Source organism: Paramisgurnus dabryanus, chromosome 20, assembly GCF_030506205.2.
Source record: "Paramisgurnus dabryanus chromosome 20, PD_genome_1.1, whole genome shotgun sequence".
In the NCBI taxonomy this organism is placed as follows: domain Eukaryota; kingdom Metazoa; phylum Chordata; class Actinopteri; order Cypriniformes; family Cobitidae; genus Paramisgurnus; species Paramisgurnus dabryanus.
In genome coordinates, this window is record NC_133356.1 from 23,214,129 (window position 1) to 23,236,770 (window position 22,642).

Below are 22,642 nucleotides of genomic sequence, written 5' to 3' on the forward strand. Positions count from 1 at the left end.
AATGTCCTGTCAGTGTCAGGATGTGCCAAATTAGATAACCAGTCTTAAAACAGCCAGCCAGCTAGGTTTGCTTTAAGCCCAAACTCTTTTTCATGATGCTCCAATACCCTGAAGAAAAGACAGGTCATAGATTTATTTGGATGTCAGAAATGTATTTGTATAACCTGACGTTGTCATACTCGGGGGGCTAAGATCGTCTGGCACCAAGGCTAGTATTGTTTTCAAAAAGTATGATAAAATTATGTGGAATGAATCATCTTTTCTTGGAACAGTAATCTTACAGGCCTGTCTCCAGCCAGAATCACTGCGCCTGACTTCTCTAATAGGGGTTTGCTGAAAATTCTGAAAAAAAGCTTAATAAATATTTTATTAAAGTATTTTATTTTTATGTTGTATTTTACTGTCATTGGTAAAAAACAGTAGCCTACACCAAAACACATTTATTCTAAATTGTCTCTGGCAATACCGGCGATTCTGAAATCTGGGCTCTGTCCTTTTGGACATTTGCTCAATACAAAGAAAATTACAATTTTAAACACATTTTAAACATTTAAATGGCCTGTAAATGCCATATGTATGGCCTGTAAGTGTTGAATGATTTACTCACAAAAATCCTTTTTGACTTTTGCTGTGGGATATTACTGCCCTCTACAGATGAATAATGGCACCCTACATTTTGATCAGCTGTATTATCTGTATTCTCCAGTATTACCTCTGTGACGTTCATTCCTAAATATTTTGTTTTTCACATTACTTATGGATAAAACAACGTGCTTCCAGAGATGTATGTTATGTTAACACTGAAATATCACTATTTTATACAATATACAACATGAGATCACATTCATGTTGGTTATAAAATGATTTTTAGCTAGAGATGTGAATATATGTTTTTAAGCTATTCAGATCACTAAAGACTACATACACTAATAAAAACAGTAAAATGATTTATGTGAAGTGAAGATATAGACTATTTATCATGCTTAGGGCTACCACAAGTTAAGATGTAAATATAATGAATTTTGTATGTTATTGTTTCCATAAAGCTTTATGTTATGCATTTCACAAAGTAAACTCTCTCCAGCTCACTTTAAATATCTATTATGTCTTTGCAAAACTTTGTCATTTTCATATAGGTCTTTCGTGGGTTCATTTTTAATAACTTGACTATGGACAGCTCTGTTTTGGTGGTAATGGTTATATTTAGAGGAGAGGGGCAGATGCCAGTTGCTTCTGGCTGCTGTAGGCCGGAATGTGCTGAGAGGAAAGCCGCTCCAACATCTCACCCTATCATGCAGCTGCTGCATTCCAACAGAAAGCACAGGGAATCCTCATTTGGTTACAGTGATAAGAGATAATGCATGCATTATACATAAATACAATAGAAACACCCCTCCAACTATTTAATTATATTTAAGAACACATTAGTGTAGATCGGTTGCAGTAATTCTAGTGCAGATTTTGGATGATTACAGTCATGAAGATTACATTCATGACCATAATGAGGAATAGGCAGTAACAATGGTTTTTTGATTTATTGTATTTTAACAAGTGTACAGATGTAAAAAAAAATAGCTTTATGTGCTTTGAGGAGTTTAAGTTTTGAAGAATGACCAATGATGACTTTTAGCTTGAAAGTTCTGATCTGCTGGTTGAGATTCATGGGGCAAACAATAGATGTGTTAATATTTAAAGTGCACAAACTTCACATGTTTCATACCCTGCAGCAGGTGTAAATTTCACCTCAGTGGGTCACATGATGACTTTTTTTCCTAACAGATTTGCCTGGGAATGTCTATGAACCAGTCAGTAATACACTTATGTACTCCACCTACTAAATATTTCACTTCCAGTTAGCCATTGGCTGATGCACCACACACCTCCCCACTCTCTGCATTTTATCAGATCACATTTGAGAAGAGGCAAAGCAGGTAACTAGTTGTGTATACCAACCAGCAGCACGCACGTATATTTTTTCCTAGAAGCATTATGTCAAACATAAACAGACCGATACTAGAAAGCCTGCCCCACATCACAACTTTGAGACATAACTTAAAGACATAAAATAATCTTTTATTCAACATTGCTAATGTAAAGTTAATTGCAATCTGCACTTTTATAGCAATGTCAGAATCAAAAATCTTTTTAAAAAGCGATATTGCATGCCTTGTATATATTTTGTAATTTTGTAAGACATTATAAGAGAAATTGCATCACAATTGTAACATCTTAATAAAACCAGCAGTACATCTCTATATTAAATGTGATGTTTAGCCTATATATATATATATTTTATATTTTTATTATTTAACTAAACAGCAATTGCTTAAGCTTTAAAATGGCTATAAAAATAGCGGTTTGTTCCAGTTTCTTTACAGATTGCTACTATATCTACTGACAACTGAATGATCATAGTCCATGAAGCATGGCCTTACACATGCTTGTCCCTTTATCTGTAGTTTTAAAAATGCAGAGAGCAATGAATCAATTCAATGGTTCATTCCCATAATTATAAAAGTTTTTTACATTTTTAAATTTAGTCATTTTCGTAGCTGAATCATACTACTGTTTATTTAATAGTTCAATTAACCTCCTAAACCCCAAGTTTTGGTTTGTCTTTTTTCAGATTTCTACCAGCTATTTTGGGGTTAGGAAGAACCAATAAATATAATAACCAAATATTTTTCTATGTGGACATCCAGGTCTTAGGAGGTTAAATTATAATAATTTAGCCTACTGTTGACTCAACTGCCCCCTTAACCTGATTTTTAACCTGAAATGACACATTTTTGTCAGGTTGAAGGTTCAGGAAGAAATTGAACTTTGTCTCATCCCACCTCATTGATTCATTTGTTCGTAAATTCCCCAAAAACAAATACAAATGCTATGTGTAACACTGTTTTAAATCTGACCACAATTATATCAACCACAAATGTACACTTTTACTTGTTACTTTACATCTATATATTGTTACATCTATTCACAGCTCAGTATCAATGTGTAAGCATCAAAACATACATTTAGCATCAAGATTAACATACAATCATATCTGAGAACTTCAGTCATAGCTGACATAACTTATATTTGCATGTTACTTTAACTTAACAAATTATGTTGATGTGACAAAAATGCTGCATTGTAGAGTTAGGCCTATAGGATATTTCAATACTTTGCTATGTTGTTTTTGCCAAAATAATATGCAAGATAAAGTCAACTGATTATAAGTTGTTAGGTTTAATTTACTTATTTTATATTAAAATAAAACATTTAAAATGTTAACATTTAGTTAATGAACTAACATGAACATGAACTAACATTAACTAACATTGACCACGTTTACATGCACACCAAAAATGCGATTATTTCCAATAATGCGAGTAAGGTCTTAATCGCAGTAAGATGTTTACATGACTGGAACTAACCTCTTCACTCCGGTTTACATGCAGTTTTTATTTTCGGATTATTCACACAAAGTTCAATGCAGAGCACAAATGATGAACTCCCATATATGGTCCACTGTTTTAATTTACTTACGTTAAATGACAAACACGTTGTTATAGATGTATTTCATTATCCGGTGCCGTGATGAAGATATAAATATGACAGTGCCTGTAAAGGGCGTTCACATGATATAAAAATATAGTTTTAAAAATCGTTTTATATTAAAGATAATAGCAGAGCTCACACAACAACTATAACGATAGCGATTTTGGCACATGATGAACGATAAACCATTGACAGCCAATCAAATCTATTTGAACTTGAAGTGCACGCGCACTTAAAATGCAGCAGAAAGCTCATTCATTGCTGAGGTTTATAACATAAAATTTCCTCAGGTATCCAGCGCTGATGCTGTGAAATTTTTTTACCACACTGACTACGCCAAAAGGTATGATATTATTACACAAACTACTACATTCATTCAGTTGAGGACATCTGCTGGTTTCCCGCTGTGTAAATGCAACAAGAACAGCATATGTACATATTCAGTGACATGTAAACAATTGCAAAAAAAGTTTTTATTACAAGAAATATCCAATATTAGGTAATGCCGCGCTCGTTTTATCGAATTAGCATGAAGTTATCATTATGATGTGGTCACTAATATATTTATCGTTATAATTATCGTTATGTCATTTAAAGGTTTTATACACTGCTGTCGTGTTATTTGAGCTGTTTCTGAATGAAGGCAGACTGCTGACAGCGAGTCGTGTTGGCAGAGTTCATGTAAAACTTCCTAATGTCAAGATTAAAACGAATTTGTGCTTAAGGTGCGTGACTAAAACACAAGTGCACTTAATTAGTGCGGTATAAATGCGATTAAAGCGTTTACATGGACGCATACTGCGATTATAAACGGCGTACGCCACCTCTTTTAATGCGACTTTACTTATTGCGATTATGAGCTTAATCGCATTATTTTTATCGAATTATTGCGTTTACATGAGGTAAAGTATAATCGCAGTATTGACAAAATCCCATTATAATCGCATTATTAGGGTGCATGTAAACGCGGTGATTAATAAATGCTGAAAAATGCTGAAAAATGTTAGTTATGCATTTACTACTATTTACTAATACAACCTTATTTTAAAGTATTACCGAAGATTGGAAAAATATTTTTCGGAAGTTTCAATAAAAAAATAATAATTTAAATAACCCAAAATGCAGACAATTTTTATGAAAAAGAATAACGAGTTTGTGAGCCTTTAATTTGTTTTGATGTTCTGCATGAGTTGTAATCGCCAGTGGAGAAGAGAGCGCGTGCCGCAGGTCACCCGGCAACTGCAAATTCACAATCATTGTTGCAAAAAATATACAACGTAAGCTCATAGAAGGTATTTTAACTGATGTTTTCATTTGTTTGGTAGCCTGTATGATGAGTGCATTCACGTCTGCAAAATATAATAAAACGTGACCACAAATAAGCTAATATTATTTATTAGTTTATAATTCAAGATTGGTTCCACATGCTTTGCAAAAAAAGCAAAGGCGTTTTTAGTTTGCCAGCATAAATGACACATTTTGTAATACAGGGTCTATATTTTGGGGCATTTTCTAGTTAAACCGGCTGTGAATGACATCGAATGTGACATTTAGTAATTTGCCATTCATAATACCCCAGTTTAACTCACGAAAATTCTGTAAACACCGCCATAATTGAAGCTCACACACATATGCTCGCACACGCGCGCACGCGCACACGCACGCACACAGCTGGCACTCACACATATAAACTATTATGGTTTCCAAAGTAAACTTTGACCATAGTATATTAACTTTGATTGCTATATATAATTTATGACATAAAACATTGTAAAACATAAAATTTGAATTTAACAAAACTTATTAAAATATACAATGTATATTGGTTAGTAGCCTTATTTTTCTAAGGTTTAATTACACAGAATTCATGATAAATGAATGTATTTTATAAAATGTCATAACATTGGGGCCCCCTGGCACAATTTCAGGGCCCCCAGTTTAATAACCTAAGGTAACAATTGCATGGTTCTCCGTTATTTTAGCAGTGTGACCTCACACAGATCCGAGCATTTTAGCTAAAGAGAAAACTTCTCACCCACAGTTTTTAACAAAGCTTTAAAAACGCAGTAAGGTGTGTCAAAACATAACGATAAACCTTATTTTAAAGACATTTTTGTTTAATATATCTTCATTTGTTCTAGTAGTCCATGATATAGAACAGATGATAAAGAAGGGCAGATTAGGATACATTAAATTAAGCATTCTAAGCATTAGTTTAAAGAAGACACTTTAATTTTTTTCACTGAAGTGTCTGGAGTAAATATAAAATTAGTTATAGCAGTTTAAAAAAAAATTATAAATAAAAATAACATATATGAAGTATATATTTTATATAAAAAATCTATAAAAACAAAAAAGTTAAAATAATAAAGCCATTAATCTCATCTAGTTTTGATCCAAATTTCAAGATAAAATCACAAAAACTGAGGTCTTTGTGAGACTTTTGGTAGATTTACCAGCAACGGCCACTAGGTGTCATTGGTTTATACTCTTGTCACAAATTGATACATACCTGTCACTGCATTATTATTAGGGCAAAACTACATTCTTAGCTTTTCAATGACATATAGGTTGTCAAGTATTTGTATTATGAATATATAATAACTGTTAAGCATTTTAATAGGGTCACTTAACTTTAAAATCACAGTGACATTTAAGCTAAACTGTCACTACATCATTTTTATCATCAAATGGCTTTCCAATTATAAATAAGTTTTCAAGATTTTTTCATGTTTAGAATAAGACATTAGGGTCATAAATATGTAATAACAAATGGGCCTACCTGTTGGTCAGTGACATTTTTTGAAATTTCTGTTACTACATGGGAGGAAATAGAGCTTTCCAATGATATATAGTCTGTCAAGCTTATTTTAGGTTTAGACTATATATTAGTGTTATAAATATGTAATAACAACCTGGGTCCACCTGTGAGACTGTGATATTTTATAAAATTACTTACTACATCATTCTCCATCAAATGGTGGTGAAATATAAAAACAACATTCTTCGAGCAATATAGTTTATCACGACTATTTTAGTTTATAAATAGGCTATTATCAGTTTATTAGTTGCGTAAACTATTTGGCAGGTGAGGGGTTATTCAACAAAAAGCTCCACACTGCCTAACCTGTAACTGATCTTGTAAATGCTATGTTAATTCACTACTTTTTAAAGAGGTTTTGCAATGCATTTATTACATAACACGAAATACTGTACTTCTGCCAAGCACATGCACTTTTGAAAATAATCACAACTAAGGCTTCACCACACCCCCTTATGTTTTGATATCATTTATCACAAGTATCTACATCCCACAGTTTTATTATAGATAGATCACCTGTGTGTGAACACCTTAGATCTGATCATTTTACTTTTAGTGATATAATGATGCTTTTTAAAGGAAAATTATATACACATCCATCAACACGATACATCGACACAAGCGTCTAACAGCATTCCCACACCCAAAGGTAAACTTGAGTTTAGTGCACAAGGGGTTAACAGAGAGTTTCTGAGACTTTTATTCTCCTCCCCCAAAATAACACCCCCTGCCCTATTCGTTCACATGACACGTGTTTGTGCGTGTGTATGTGTATGTCTGTGAGTGAATGAGTAAAGCTGTGTGTGTGTATGTGTGTGTGTGTGTGTGTGTGTGTGTGTGTGTGTTTTCTTTCTGCCATATATAGGGGCAAACTTGCTTGCAGACAGGGTTGTCTGTTTAATAGTCAGTGTAGTCTTCAAATCTCTCTTTTCTTTCAATCTCTCGTGTATGTGAAGTCCTAAAGACCCTCAGGACTATATAGAGCTCTACGTTCTTGGCCTACTTTTGGAAGCTCATTTGACCGATCATTTACCCCTGTTACTTTTGAAGCTCTGCCGAGTTGCTGACAAGCATGGAAGAAGCGAATCATTTCCATGATGATGGCTCCTTCATGTTCACTTCTGAGTCTGTGGGAGAAGGGCATCCAGGTGAATCTTCATCTTTACCTGATTTTTTTGCTTCTGAAATATGCTTTACTAGTGTGTGTATATCAGCATTGAAGTCACTTCAGTACCTCTGTGCTTTCATGGGAAAGCAAGTGCATACTTATTGACTGTTTTACCTGTCTCAACATGTCATTAATTTGGAACGTTAAGCAACAGTTCAATAGCTGACACATACATGTGCAAATCACACTTTGAGTAAATGTGCTTGCATGGTGCCATGTGGTCAGCTGGTATTTCATTGAAGGAAAGTGTAGTAGACAAAAATAGTCAATTACAGATCAAGTCTTTTACATGGGGTGTTATATAACACTTAAATCAAATGAATATCTAATGGGAGCCAATTATTAGTACACCTGTCTACTAAGAGATTTATCTTCAGTTTTGTTCGTCTCATGTGGGAACTTACCAGACCTCACATGTCTTATCAACCATATTGCGGTTCTCTCATCATGCTACAAGGCCAAAGTGCTATGGAGAGATTTATGTGCCATGCTGCAGAAATAACTACAGTCTAAATGCACAAGAATTTTGCAACAACACACTGTTTTCAACGATTCAACGAACGAGCTGAAATTTGGAGTCTTGCTAAATATCTATCATCAGCACATATTTCAGCAGATTAATCAATATGCATGTGCAAGACCAAAAAAAAAATTCAATAATAAGGTACTAGGCGGCACTGATCTTATAGATTGAACTTGTTTGTCAGTCTTGCATTATCACCCAGGATTTTGATTTTGACAATGTTGTTTCTGATGTAACCCACCTATGCTCTTGCCTCAGCTTTCAGCCAAATTTAGACTCATTGAATGATTTTGAAAGGAGAGGAGCACGGGTATTGTCCTGTAGCTGCTCAGCAATGGCTTTGCTTTGTTGGGATTCTGTGTGTAGTAAAGCCGTTGACGTAAAACTATTACGTTAAAGTGTTCAAGTTCATATTGCATTTATCATGTGTAATAGGATTAATATATAACTTTGCTTCATAATACTTTGTGATATTTCATAGATAAAATTTGTGACCAAATCAGTGATGCGGTCCTTGATGCCCACCTGAAGCAGGATCCAGATGCTAAGGTGGCCTGTGGTAAGCAAACATGCCTGTTTCACAAACACTAATATATTTTGATTCACTTGCATTAAAGGCGGAGTGCACAATTAAAAAAAAAAAAACGCTTTGGAAAAGGGAGTCGGTCCGACTATCAAAACACACTTGTAGCCAATCAGCAGTAAGGTGTGTGTCTACTAACCGACATTGTTGCCTGGGTTGCATAAGTGTGGGGCGGGTCTATCAAAAGAAGATCCAGATTCTATTGGGGTAGGGGCGTGATTGTTTAGGTGATTTTAAAATTCAACACTGGCTTTCAAACATTGTGCACTCCGCCTTTAACTTCAGGATTATACAGTCCCTACAGCATTTTGACAGAATGAACTTAACATAGCAAACGATTATACAACATTTATTGTATTTTCAGAGACAATGATTTCTGTTTGTATGACTAATTAAATATATCGACTTCACCATTAGAGACCGTTTGTAAGACTGGCATGGTGCTTCTGTGCGGTGAAATTACATCTCGAGCCAACGTGGACTACCAGAAGGTTGTACGTGACACTATTAATCACATTGGTTACGACAACTCCGAAAAAGGTCAGAATCTCGAAATACATCTAACTCTTAAAAAAATGGTGTTAAATAGTATCAATAGCTCGTAAACATTTTTAGCGCTACAGAGCATCTATACAGCACCTCTGTATACTATTAGTGATGCTAAAGCATGACTAAAGCACGGTTCAACATAGCACAATATAGTTCTGCACAGGTGATGTTTAGCACTAAAAACAGTTCCCCTAAAATTACTAGCCAGTGATTCACTATTTAGCACCATTTTTTAAAGTGTAGTACTTTAGGATATTCAACAATGATATTATATATAATATTTCTTTCCCTTCTGTTCTTTTTATTCAGGGTTTGACTACAAAACCTGCAATGTGCTGGTGGCTCTGGAGCAGCAGTCTCCTGATATAGCACAGGGTGTCCACATAGACAGACATGAGGAGGACATTGGAGCTGGAGACCAGGTTAGCAAACAAAGAAAGTGTTAGATGTGCACGTGCATGCATTACTGACACAATAACAAGACTTCTTCCCTTTGCCATATGTGTACAGGGACTCATGTTTGGTTACGCAACTGATGAAACAGAGGAGTGTATGCCACTCACCATTGTCCTCGCCCACAAACTCAATGCCAAAATGGCAGAGCTGCGGAGGGACGGCACGGTTCCATGGCTCCGCCCAGACTCTAAAACCCAGGTGAGATATATGTAACAATAAAAGCTTTCAAAACAAAAACAACATTTTATAGTGAAAAGCAGGGTCCAGAATTTACTTTGTGCCAGATCAGCAATAAGCAGTTGAATCAAGAAAATCTGCTAGAGATTAAAACAGCATTTTGTTCCTATACCTCAGGAAACAATGAGCATTGCATTTCATTTCGATTCACACATACATACTGATAAAATGTATTCTGCATAATAAAAGCATCTGCCAGATGTGTAATTCATGTAATGCATGTAAAACCGGGACATAAGCTGTTGCAAGTGATTGCAATATTTTACTTGATTTTTTTATTATTTATATCATATATTTAGAGAGGGCAAGAATATCATAGGCCTACAATTTGACTTATATTATGTATCATGTTATATTTTTTAATACTAATAATATTTAGTCTGCAAAGCATATTTGTTCTCGCCCTTTTGGACCCACTTAAATAGTATAAAAATGTTAACGTGAAGCTGATTTTGCACAAGTTAATGTAACATGTACGCATCTTGTTGCAAACCTCTGACTGACGTTGCTCATGCTATCTTATCAGCCTTTGTGTTCATTGAACCAGTACATTGGCCAATAGGTGTGACTGCTGTTGAGCAAGCAATGCTTGCAAGAAAATGTCCTCGGCATGACGTCCTGGGCCCCTAGTCCTTACATTTCCTAGTGGGACAGAGGACACGGCTGTGCACCTGTCAATCACAGAAACATGCCAGCAACCCAAGTTGGCCAGCTAGGAAGTTGAAACCTCTGGTCTATTTTAGAGTTCTGCGTTTTGAAAAAGTTTTCCTTATGTTATAAATATATGTCTGAATGATGACCTCATATGCTTGCTTCCTCTACATTTCTATGATTTCAGGTTACTGTGCATTACAAGCAGGAGAATGGGGCTGTGATTCCTTTACGTGTTCACACGGTGGTCATCTCTGTTCAACACGATGACTACATTTCATTGGAGGAGCAGCAACGTATTTTGAAGGAGAAGGTCATCAGGTCTGTGGTGCCAGCCAAATATCTCGACGAGGAGACCATCTACCATCTGCAGCCAAGTGGTCGCTTTGTCATTGGAGGACCCCAGGTGTCTTTCTATGGATTTATTAAAAGTATAAAATTGGTTGAAAATAAAGGTGTTACAAAAGATTCATCACAGTGATGCAATTGAGGAACCATTTTTGGTGCCCCCCAAAAAACATTTCGTTTTTGAATGTTTTCACACCATAAATATCCTTTTTTTTATATAAAATTTTTTTTTGTAGGGAGATGCTGGTGTAACAGGTAGGAAAATCATTGTAGACACATACGGTGGATGGGGAGCTCATGGTGGTGGAGCTTTCTCTGGTAAGGACTACACCAAAGTGGATCGCTCTGCTGCCTATGCTGCACGCTGGGTGGCTAAATCACTGGTGAAGGCCAAGCTGTGCAGAAGAGTTTTGGTGCAGGTGAGACAAGTGTCATTTTCAAGAAACTGAAAAAATCATCATTGTTGCCCAAACGAAATGAATCAATGACCCAAGCAACAATTTTATCTGATGGGGAGTAGGTAAAGCCAGAATGGGTCAGATGGTGTCCGGGGCAGGCTCATGTATATTTCATTCCTATCTTCTATAGGTGTCTTACGCCATTGGAGTTGCTCACCCTCTTTCAATCTCCCTCTTCACTTATGGCTCATCGGTTAAAACAGAAAAAGAGTTGCTACAGATTGTCAACAAGAACTTTGACCTCCGACCAGGCGTCATTGTTAGGTAAACAATAAATAAGATTATACTTTGGCTTCAAAAAACAGTAAACAACATTTGCGACCATAGGGCATAAATATTTATAAGACATATTGGTATCTAACTTAATACATTTGCAAAACATATTCATAATGCATTTATTGGCTGAGATTTCAAGCTATACTCCAGCCATATATCAAATTTACCCAATGGTTTACTCACCCTTAAGCAATCCGAGATACATATGTCCATCATCCTTCAGAAGAACACATTTAGAGTTATTTTTAGTAATTGTCCTTGCTTTTCCAAGAAAAGAGGGATCAGGAAACACCTTCTGACACCTTCCAAAAAACGCATCCATCCTTCACAGACTGTGGGTTAATAAATAAAGGTCTTTTGTGGGTAATTGATGCAATATTGTACGAAAAGCATCCATATTTTAAACTTTATAACTATAATAACTTGGTTACCCGACCTTTATTTACCCCTTGGAGACGTGTGGATTACTTCTGTGAAAGATGAATGCACTTTTTGGGGGTTTAAAGTCAGAAGTTGTTCCCTGATCCCTGTTTTCTACCATTATAAAGCTTGGAAGAGCAAGGACATTTACTAAAATAACTCCAAATAACTCTGAAAGATCATGGGCATACATTACTGTGCAAAAGTCTTAGGCCACCATGTCAGAATTGGATTTGTTGTTTTTTTCAATGTTATAGTGATCATATATAATTGTTTCTCAGTCTCTTTAATATAATACATCCAGAAAATGCAGGAAATGTGTATATAGTATTAAAAACTATATAAAAATGGAAACTGATGTGTCAAGTTTCTAGGGTAAACGCCCCTTCCATGCCATAGCAGGAAACTGCAGGATCTCTTAAACCTAAATAAAATTAAATCCTTATTTCTAATTTTAAAGAAATTAGTCTTTTTACTTCATTCTGCTCAATTTTTTTTAAATTTTGTACATATTTCCTGTTTTCTATTTCTATCTAAATAAAATAGATTGAAAAATAAATATGGATGGACATTAAAACTTCTAAAACAACAAGTCTGGTGGTGGCCTAAGGCTTTTGCACAGTACAATATGTAGCTTGAATTGCTTGAGTAAATCATCACTGAAAAAAATTATTCATTTAGTTGTTTTAAGGTAAGTGGTTTCAATTAATTAATTTAAGCTACATTTAAACAAAAACATTTTTTGTTTAATTTTTCTTCTAATTTTTTTGTTTAAATGTAGCTAAAAAAAATTGATTGCAACCACTTACCTTTAAAAAATTGAGTTAATTGAATGAATAATTTTTTTCAGGTAATTTTGATATTTGGTTATCCCTTTCAGACCTCAAATTGACAGGTTTAATATAAAAAAGTAACGTTTCTGAAGTAAGAAAGTTAACTAATATAATTTCCTCCTATAGGGACCTTAACCTGAAGAGGCCGATTTACCAGAGTACAGCCTGCTATGGTCATTTTGGGCGATCAGATTTTCCCTGGGAGATGGCTAAGAATCTCAAATTTTAAAGTGACAGCTTCATCCCCAAGTCATTTCTTTGCCTCTGCCTCTAAAACTTTGTTTAATAATAAGTTCTGTCTTTTTCTTTTAACGCTCCTTGTTTTTTTGTTGCTGCTCCTCTCCTGTATGCTACATTATCGATTAGACCAGTGGTTATCAAACTAGGGGTCCCCAGATTTATGACATTTAAAAAAACACTAATACATCATAAATTCTGTGCAATTAAACATCAGAAGAATAAGACTACTAACCTACAACACTACATTGTATCATTTGTTTTGTTTTGTTTAATTCAAATTCTAAGTTTGAGATTGTTTTATGTAATGAAAGGAAAAGTTTGAGAACCACTGGACTAAGATAATGTGAATGCAAAACTGAGATGTCTGTCAAGTCTGTAAGGGATGCCTTATAATTTTGTCTATTTTGTTGAATAGCTAAAAGAGCTGATGGGCATCAACACCCATTTCGTTTCTCAGATTAAAGGTGCTATAAGCGAATTCACGCGTTTTAGGCCATAACACACTTTTTGTATCATACAGTAAACATCTCCTCACTATCTGCTAGCTGCCTGTCCTCTGAACACACTGTAAAAAAACGCGATCTCTGTAGACAGCGCAGGCTCCACAAACTGTAACAAAAACAAAGTGGTCAAACCTACCACCACGAAACATTACAAACGTGTTCCAGGCAATAAACGACAAGAAGGATTTGGGAGTGGGGGTTGGGCGCGTTCATGACTCTTTTAGAAAGCACGGAAGGGAGGGGGAGGGGAGGAGTTAGCTACGCTCAGTTTTGTTTGACAACACTTCGAACGTCAACAAGAAGTGACGTCACACAGACTGCCTTAAATATTCAGAGACGTTATACATAAGATATTTGTAGGTTTATTTCCCCGGAAACTGTGAACATTGTGGCTCTGTGCTGCTATTGAAACATTGCTTTGTTTAAACATAAAAATCAAGTTCTAGCTTTTATTGCATTTTCTTTCCTTTTAATCAAAACTGACGGCTTTTATCTGTTGGTTTTTCTTGTAGCCATGTACAGATAATTTAGCAGATTTTGTAGAGACACAGGCATATTATATTGTGGACCATTGCAAGCTTTAGGTTTACACACGTTGTGCTTTAAAGAAGCATATTCCTTGCATCGTGTACTTAAGTCTTAAAGGGTCTAATGTGAGTGCCTTTTCATTCATCAAAAGTACATTCGCTTTTTCTTCATCTCATCAATCTTGGATCTTAACATGAGAATAAATAATGTCTTTTGTTTACATGTACAGATCATCAGTGCTGGTCTTACACAGTATTTCCCCATTGGAGAGTGAGCATGTATGTGTGTGTATGTACTTAATAACTAAGCAAACCCAGTTATGTTGCATACTTGATATAGTATGTGTGTGTAGAAGCATCTATGTGATCTCATTTTAGATTTTTTTTCTTTTTAGGGGCATTAATTCTTAAAAAACAAACATTATTCTTACTTTTTCAGATTTTCAACTGTTCGTAGAATTTTAAGATTTAACATGTAAATAATTGTGAATAATTAAAGTCTGGAAAATTCATATTGTTGTCGTTTCAGTATGGATGTCTGTGGTAAAGGATAACTAATACAAAATCAGTCATATGGGTAAGGTTGCATAAACTTATCATTTGAAGAATAAAAAAATTTGTTTACATCATATGTGTGTGTACACATGCATGTATAATTTTAAGAAAAAAATATGTGTATATATAATAAATGCATATACACATGTAAATATTTCTTAAATACACACATGCGTGTATTTATATATACATATTATACACACATATATGATGTAAACAAAACCTTTCTGCAAACTATCAGTTGTGATAAGTTGTTATGCAGCCCTGCATAAATAAATAAAAAGCTGAATAAATAATCTTTTCATTGATGTATGGTTTGTTAGGATATGACAATATTTGACTGAGATACAACTATTTAAAAATCTGGAATCTGAGGGTACCAAAAATCACCTTTCAACACATATTACTAATGATCAATACATTTTTTATATATTTACGGTAGGAAATGTACAAAATTTTGTCACAAAAAATGATCTTTACTTAATATCCTTATGATTTTGCCATAAAAAATTACAAATATGACCCATAAAATGATTTCTTGGCTATTGCTACAAATATCATGCTACTCATGACTGGTTTTGTGGTCCAGGGTCAAAAATATATTTGAAAATTCCATTATGTTGTCTGTTGTGTGCAAATAATACATTTCAACACAATTTGACAAATTTGGAGTTCGAACTTCTGAACCAACTATCTGGTAAATCAAACAAGAACTTGTATTTGTGTGGGTAAACTCTAAAGTCCATAGAGACAACTAACATGAACTACCTTTTGTATATACTACATTTTGCTCTTGGTTAATTTGATTTTTCATTTTTTTGCTCATTCACTGAAAAAAGAAACAAAATAGTGCATGAGAGTGATTGTTTATTTCCATATATTTTAGTTAAGGCAAATATACAGTACAATCGAACATATCCAAATAAACAAAACATTTCCCTTAAGTCGGATCTGTGGATTAACAGAAACAAAGGCACATGAAGGCACTTTCTGCTGTCTGGAATGTAATTTAACGCTGATGCTTGGCAGAAAAGACATTAAGAGGTTTCAGCAGTACGTTCTTCAGCTATTTGTATTTAAGTTAGATCATTACTAGTTTGTTTGAAGTAAAAACTAACCATCAGAGTCCATGTTTAAGCAACAGCTCCGACGGGTGGTTTAAGTAAACATGGAAGAGCACAAATCTAGGTAATGGGTAATATGCAGAAAAATCGAATCCTTCAGCAGTAATTTCAACAAACAGTTAAGGCTTATACATTCTGTCAGCATACTTCCTAAATGGTTCACAGGTGAGCTGTATGACTATAAAAAGGTAAATAAATGGTTCTTTTAAGAACCTTTTAGGAACCAAAAATGGTTCTTCTATGGCATTGCTGTGAAGAACCTTTTTAGCGTTTTTATTTTTAAGATTGTATTTATTTCCTCAAATTATTACAAACCTGTGTGCTATTAAATTTTTCTGTGAAACCAAAAATAGTCAAACAAGCTCTTCCTAATGCAATTACAATGAACACAAGTGATAAGCTCCAAAAAGCCATTTCCGCTCGGAGAGCTGCCTAAAGATTCATTTTGAGAGTCACAGAAAGAAAACAATATATACGTTTGAAGGCAAGTAAAATTATTATTTCTAAACAGTTTTTTTCAATATGCGAGAAACATATTTGAGGTATGTCAGACAAAGAAGCTTGAACCCAGTTGCCATCAAAAATAATGCAAATAAAAAGTAAGGTCAATGGCTGCATGAACAGCATGCTCTAAATGGAAAATGTAAAACTTTTAATGCCATGAGAAAATGTATCTAAATGTTGCATCAGCAAGATATTTGATATTCCTGAGAGCAGAGAATAACTGGTAAACTGAAATGCCATGAAATGCGTTTTAAGAACAGCACCGGTAGCATTAGACGATGATAAGTGGAAAGGAAATACTAACTTGGCACTTTTTTCAAAATAGTAATGGGGAACACTAAGTTTTTTTTAGCGTCACACAAGCAATGTGACTAATGTATAACAATCTCCTTTATTTAAAACAAATATGAAACTGCAGTCCTGCTGCATATCAATTTCTGAACAAAAAAATCACAATAACCACCAGGGGGCGACAATATACTGTAAAAGGCCTTTTCAGTCTTACTAGATTCTTGTGACCATTTCCCATGAATCCTCTCAATCAACGCATGACAATTAAATTATTACATTTACCTCAAGACAACAACTCCCTCCTCTATTACATTTGGTCACAATGTACAGCAATACTCTTAGCTTCTAACATTAATTCGGCAATGGCACCAATTAGTGCCGACCTAATGCGATCAGCTTATGCATCTGTTTTGTGTGAGGTTTCTGCTGATCTTATTCAGCATAGCTGTTGTCTACAATATATAATATATATGATAAATACCTGGCTGTTTTTAGAGGCTTTTTACGGCTATGGACGTATAAATCTATTAAATATCTGGATTTGGTTCTTCATTGTAAGGCACGCTGGTATTGTTAATCTCTAAACAAAAACACTGATGTCATAATGCGAATACTTAAAACTCCTTAATCAGTCAACTAGAAAATCTGAGATGCATAAAGAGAAGTTTTAGCTCCATCATAAAATACAAAAGGCTAAGATCAGCATTATTGATTCATTGTCTTGCAGTGTCTGGAATTGGCACGATGACATTTGTATTGAGGCACTGTTAAAAGTGTTGTTGAGTGCATAATGCTTTGGTATAGTTCACATCATCATTGATGCAGACGCAGTCTTCTCTTCTAGTGTTAACAACCAGCAGTCTGTATTTGCTTTTTTAATCCAGGAAGAGGTTCAACGAAACTCCAACGCATCCAATAAACTTTGTTTTTTCAGCATGGAAGCTGCTGGATTGAAAGGTCCCCAGAGATGGAAGTAGGACGGTATAGGTTGCGTAGATTTGGTCTCTCAAAAATGTGCAAAATTGGAGCTGGATTCTTTGGCAAAAGTAAGCTGGGGTTCAGTTTCTTTTCTTCTGCGTTTATTCTAGTGTTGATAGACTTACTTTTGACACTTTGGTTACAGTATGGACAAGCTCTCAGGCTGGTGCTGATTGGATACAGTAAGCGACTCTATTTTGTGGTCTCGGCTCGCCATCTGCAGCGACTGCCCGCGGGCCAACACCATCATTGTGTCACTGGATATCCCGGCGAATTCAAAAGCGAACGTGCCGTAAAACAGCATGATTATAACACAAAAGACCCACTCGAAAATGGCCGATGCATGTTGCAGGACGAAACTTTCCTGAACGAAAAACACTCCACCTGGAGAAAGTTTGGTTAAGGAATTATAACAAACAATGTAACGTTACACAAATATTTACAGTAACAGGGCTGAACATTTTGACAACATTAAGATATCACTAGATAGTTTGGAAATAAATATTCGTTTAAGGTTATAGATTTAATTTTTTCCCCAACATTAACTTTGATAACATAGTATAATGGTCGAGAGGGATAAATGCTGTCATTACAATTTGTGTAAAAAACTTAAAGGGACACTCCACTTTTTTTTGAAAATAGGCTCATTTTCAGCTCCCATAGAGTTAAACATTTGATTTTTACCTTTTTGGAATCCATTCGGCTGATCACTGGGTCTGGCGGTACCACTTTTAGCATAGCTTAGCATAATTCATTGAATCTAATTAGCCCACTAGCATCGCGCTGAAAAATAACCTAAGAGTTTCGATATTTTTCCTATTTAAAACTTGACTCTTCTGTAATTACATCGTGAACTCCCCTTAGTAACTTTCAATAGCAGGGGACTATTTTCGGCCAATAGGTAATATCATTGTGCTTCCTGCAGCCACGTTACAGCAGCAAAGTTCTTGATTATGACGCCAGAATGAGAGTATAGTTGCTAGCCATATTGGCCTAGAAAATCAGAACTTTAAAATTTCCGTCGGTCTTAGTACACAATGTAACTACAAAAGAGTCAAGTTTTAAATAGGAAAAATATCGAAACGATTCGGTTATTTTTTTTGCGCGATGCTAATGGTTTAATCAGATTCAATGGATTATGCTAAGCTATGCTAAAAGTGTTAGCGCCAGACCCGGAGATCAGCTGAATGGATTCCAAAACGGTAAAAATCAAATGTTTAACTCTAGGGGAGCTGGAAAATGAGCATATTTTCAAAGAAAGTGGAGTGTCCCTTTAAGGAGATCATTAAATGTCAACAGGCTACTCAAACATTTTCAGGATTTGTGACATCAGTCACATTAACATTTAAATATAAAATCATTCAGATATAAAGTGCAACATTTAGAGTGGAAAGGATACTAAGCACCAGGGCTACAAAAGCCAGCAGGGTCATAAACAGGCGCAAGTGACCCACATTGTGATCTCCCTGAGTCTTGGCCAGGCGGTAGGTGAGCGCAGACTGCAGACTGACAAACAGCATGCTGGTGGGAAAGGCCACACCTGCTCCGACATAATGAAGAACCTTTGCGTTATCCACCTGGAAGTAACACAATGACACAGTCAGTAAAAGTATATGGACATTTACACCAATCACAGCATAGATACAGTGAAAACATTTTATATAATGGGGATGTGGTTTAGTGGGAAGTTACTAATTCATTCATATGGGGAAATATCTTCTTACGAACGTAGTGCACATGGCAAAACTTTATATGGGTTAAATAGATAAGCAGTGTTGTGCTGTATTTCACAGGCATAAATTATACTACTATATTTAAACATACAAAGTCAAATCTGCTGTAGACATGCACATTTTTCACAAAAGCAATTTCACAAAAATTTTATATCCAGGGTTTCCACTCTAAGCCAAATGTAAAATTCCCTGACTTTCACTGAGTAAATGTTGAATTTCCATGACCTTTTTCCGGGATGCCGTGATAATGTAGTGCAGTGTTTCCCAACTTTTTTCTGCCACGGCACAGTTTTGCTAAGTAAAAAGATCATACGGCACACCACCTTCACAATAAGCATTAACAGATCTGTACAAACCTGTATTGCAATGCTTAAATGACTTGTTATACTGGAATATTATACTGTATTAAACGTAGTATTCACATTTTATGTAAAACTTGTATCTTTTTTGATGAACACAAATGATATCCTGGCTGGAACAGTGTGGCAGTGTTATTTTTCCCAGGCACACCAAAAAAAGTGGTTGGGAAACACTGATGTAGTGTACACTGTGAGTTTATAAAAATTAAGATTAAACAGCTGTTTAAATTGTAATCAGCTGAGGCTTGGACCGCAAAATGGTATTCCAGGTTAACAAGCGGATTACATTTTGATAAATGGAAATGAAAAATTTAAGCACCAAACAAAAATCCCTGATATTCCATGACTTGGACAAATAATATAAAACATTGAATTTCAACTGTCTTGGAAAAGACCTTTTAAAATTCCCTGATATTCCATGACCCTGAATATTAACTTGTAACTAAAGTGCTTTCATTTTAGACTGAACTGTTTTAAAAGGAGAAATAACACAAAAACTTTAACCTCTTTAACTGTTCACTATGAACCAGAATAGAGTGTCACAGGGATGACATATTTTTTGTAGGCCAAGCCCAGAAGTTAGCGGGACACAATTAGTTTTTTAATTTCTAATAAACACATTTAGACTTCAAAATTCATCAAAGTTATGTTTATCTGTGAAGACTACCTTGTTGAACAACACATGTAATAAACTTTCATGTGTCATAAACTTTTATCAAACACAGACCTTATTATTTCCGATAATCAAAAAATCTGTGGAAAAAATGAATGGGCTCTTTAGCTGGGGAAAGGGTTGGCCTACAAAAATACGTCACCCCACAAAACTATGTCACCGCTCCAGCACTATATAAACAAATCAAATGACTCACACGGCAACAAATGAACTGCAATTAAGTATGTAATGCCATTTACACTGAAAGTCCTAATATGAAAGTCAATGGTGCTTCCTTTTACTGCTTGATTACAAATATCTTCCTTTGTGTTTAGGAAAACAAAGAAATGAATACAGGTTTGTAACAACTTGAGGATGAGTAAATAATGACAGAATTTTCATTTTTGGGTGAACTATCCCTATAAGTTCACATAGTTTGCCATCATATACAAGCATAAAATGAACAGCTTTGTTTTTTTGTGTTTTAAACAAACAAACGGAGGGTTAGAATTATAAATAGAAATATTATTCCAGTACAGTACTGGATCCAACCAGCTAAAAAAAGCACAGTCCTAAACTGTCAAGGAACATATTGGGAAATAAGTGGAAACTTCTGTTTGAGCAGATTTTCCAGTTTAATAGCTGAAAGTTTTTATATACTCTCCACACATGGCTGTGTGGTATGGTTTGGATTTGAGTGGTAAAGAGTTAATTTACAACAGCACATTACAAATACTGAGACTGACACTCTCAACCAACAGGGGGCGATAGAAATCGCCTACATTTTATCTGTCACTGCCACATAAGACACATGTTTTAACCTCTGCATATACTACATTGCAATAATTGTATGTATAGTAGCCTATATTAGTAGTCTTAGCTTTTACTTGTTTATGTTTTTTTTAATACCACATTTATACCACAATAACATATTTTTGTCACAGTATTCTCTGGACAGTATGATTTTCCATGCATGGAATACATAAATAAATGTTAAGAAATGTAAATGATAAACTGAAGTTTGAAGCATGTATCACAGTGCATTCAGTTTCACATAAAACACTTTGTGCAGTACACCAGTTGTTGCCACTTAAATTGCATACATGCAAAACTAATGATATTTTAATCTTAACCTTTTGCGTTTGTACTTTTTCATTTAAGACATTGCTCAGTTTATGACGCTCTTTAAAAAAGCTGCTTGCTTATGTAGCAGATGTCATCTTTTCTCCCTCAGAATATTACTTAAACGAAACTTACTCTCTTTTACTCAGAAACAAAAGCAAGTGTTGTAAGAATAACGTGAAACCACAAATCAACTCTAGGTATTGTCAGGGAAGCACTCATTAGCTCTGTAAATAATATTGGGCATGTTCCCTTAAGCATAAGGCAAAAACGTCCCCTTCACTTCTACATCTAAATATTGAGCTGTCGTGTCCTACACTGTCATTAGGACAAGGACGCGTTCTCAGCTCTGTAATGTTTAAGGTATGCATTGGGTAAGCAGTTTTAAGGAGAGGGAAGCTGGCAGTAGTACTGTATGCATGCTTGTCATGTCAGTATACCAGACACAATGCACAATGAAGAGGCTTGTGATCATGTGACTTATGCTACCACATGTGAAATGCCTAAAGCTGTAAAATATGTGCTTTAAATCAGTGAGCATTCTTACAGTTCTCCAGATAAAACAATGACAGGCATTGCAGTCACAGATGTCTTTGCATAAGTGTTTTTCTTTTCTCATGCCTCAGACTGCTATATTACTAACAGAGGAAAGATGTTTCCCTCATATGGACTTGCTTTAACATGTGGTTCAATGTCTGCCCGGCAGAAATGTTTCTCTGTCTCTCTTTTTTATATAGACAGCTATTTAAGGAAACATATACAATGACCTCAAATGGTATTTCGACACTCAAAATGTATGCAGTATGAGTTTTACTGCATTAAATCAAAACACATATACTAGTGCTTATTGCAGAAATAATAACCACAGGTGTAGCTCATTGTATGTATTGCAACTGGACATTATGGGGAAGTTTCCCGTATAGAGTTTAGGTTAATCCAGGACTTGGCCTTAGTTATACTGACAATCAAGAAGTTTTTACAAACATACCTTAAAAAAAAAAACACTACAGGTGTGCATCTTGAGACAAAATATGTCATATAATGTCACCAATATCTGTTAAAATTGGTCAGGGAAAGATGTTTTTAAATTAAAGCAAACATGAATTTAAAGGGACACTCCACTTTTTTGAAAATATGCTTTTTTTGCAGATCCCCTAGAGTTAAAACATTTGAATAATGTATATA

The 22,642-nt window shown here is 35.0% G+C and overlaps 2 protein-coding genes across 2 annotated transcripts in view; one reads left to right on the forward strand and one right to left on the reverse strand.

Moving 5' to 3' along the window:
* Positions 1 to 7,174: 7,174 nt before the first annotated feature.
* On the forward strand, positions 7,175 to 14,651 carry mat1a (methionine adenosyltransferase 1A). The gene is made up of 9 exons (XM_065297147.1): positions 7,175 to 7,515; positions 8,540 to 8,617; positions 9,059 to 9,181; positions 9,500 to 9,612; positions 9,701 to 9,844; positions 10,722 to 10,940; positions 11,119 to 11,301; positions 11,471 to 11,604; positions 12,996 to 14,651. The coding sequence occupies exons 1-9, from the start codon at positions 7,440 to 7,442 to the stop codon at positions 13,096 to 13,098; spliced, it is 1,173 nt and encodes a 390-aa protein (XP_065153219.1). The 5' UTR covers positions 7,175 to 7,439; the 3' UTR covers positions 13,099 to 14,651.
* An 897-nt stretch (positions 14,652 to 15,548) lies between these two features.
* Positions 15,549 to 22,642, reverse strand: part of LOC135787285 (transmembrane protein 150A) — a 33,814-nt gene continuing 26,720 nt past the window's right edge. Inside the window, exons 7-8 of the mRNA XM_065297149.2 lie at positions 18,991 to 19,168; positions 15,549 to 17,975 (exon numbers count right to left, since the gene is read on the reverse strand). Of these exons, the coding sequence (XP_065153221.1) occupies positions 17,731 to 17,975; positions 18,991 to 19,168 (423 nt within the window). The 3' untranslated portion in view covers positions 15,549 to 17,730. The remainder of the gene's footprint in view (positions 17,976 to 18,990; positions 19,169 to 22,642) is intronic.

What these genes read in the sequence shown, in the direction of transcription:
- mat1a (XM_065297147.1), top strand. Translation starts at nt 7,440, where the DNA reads ATGGAAGAAGCGAATCATTTCCATGATGATGGCTCCTTCATGTTCACT. An exon ending in TGTGGGAGAAGGGCATCCAG is followed by an intron (nt 7,516 to 8,539) that starts GTGAATCTTCAT and finishes GATATTTCATAG; the next exon opens with ATAAAATTTGTGACCAAATC. An exon ending in AGATGCTAAGGTGGCCTGTG is followed by an intron (nt 8,618 to 9,058) that starts GTAAGCAAACAT and finishes CTTCACCATTAG; the next exon opens with AGACCGTTTGTAAGACTGGC.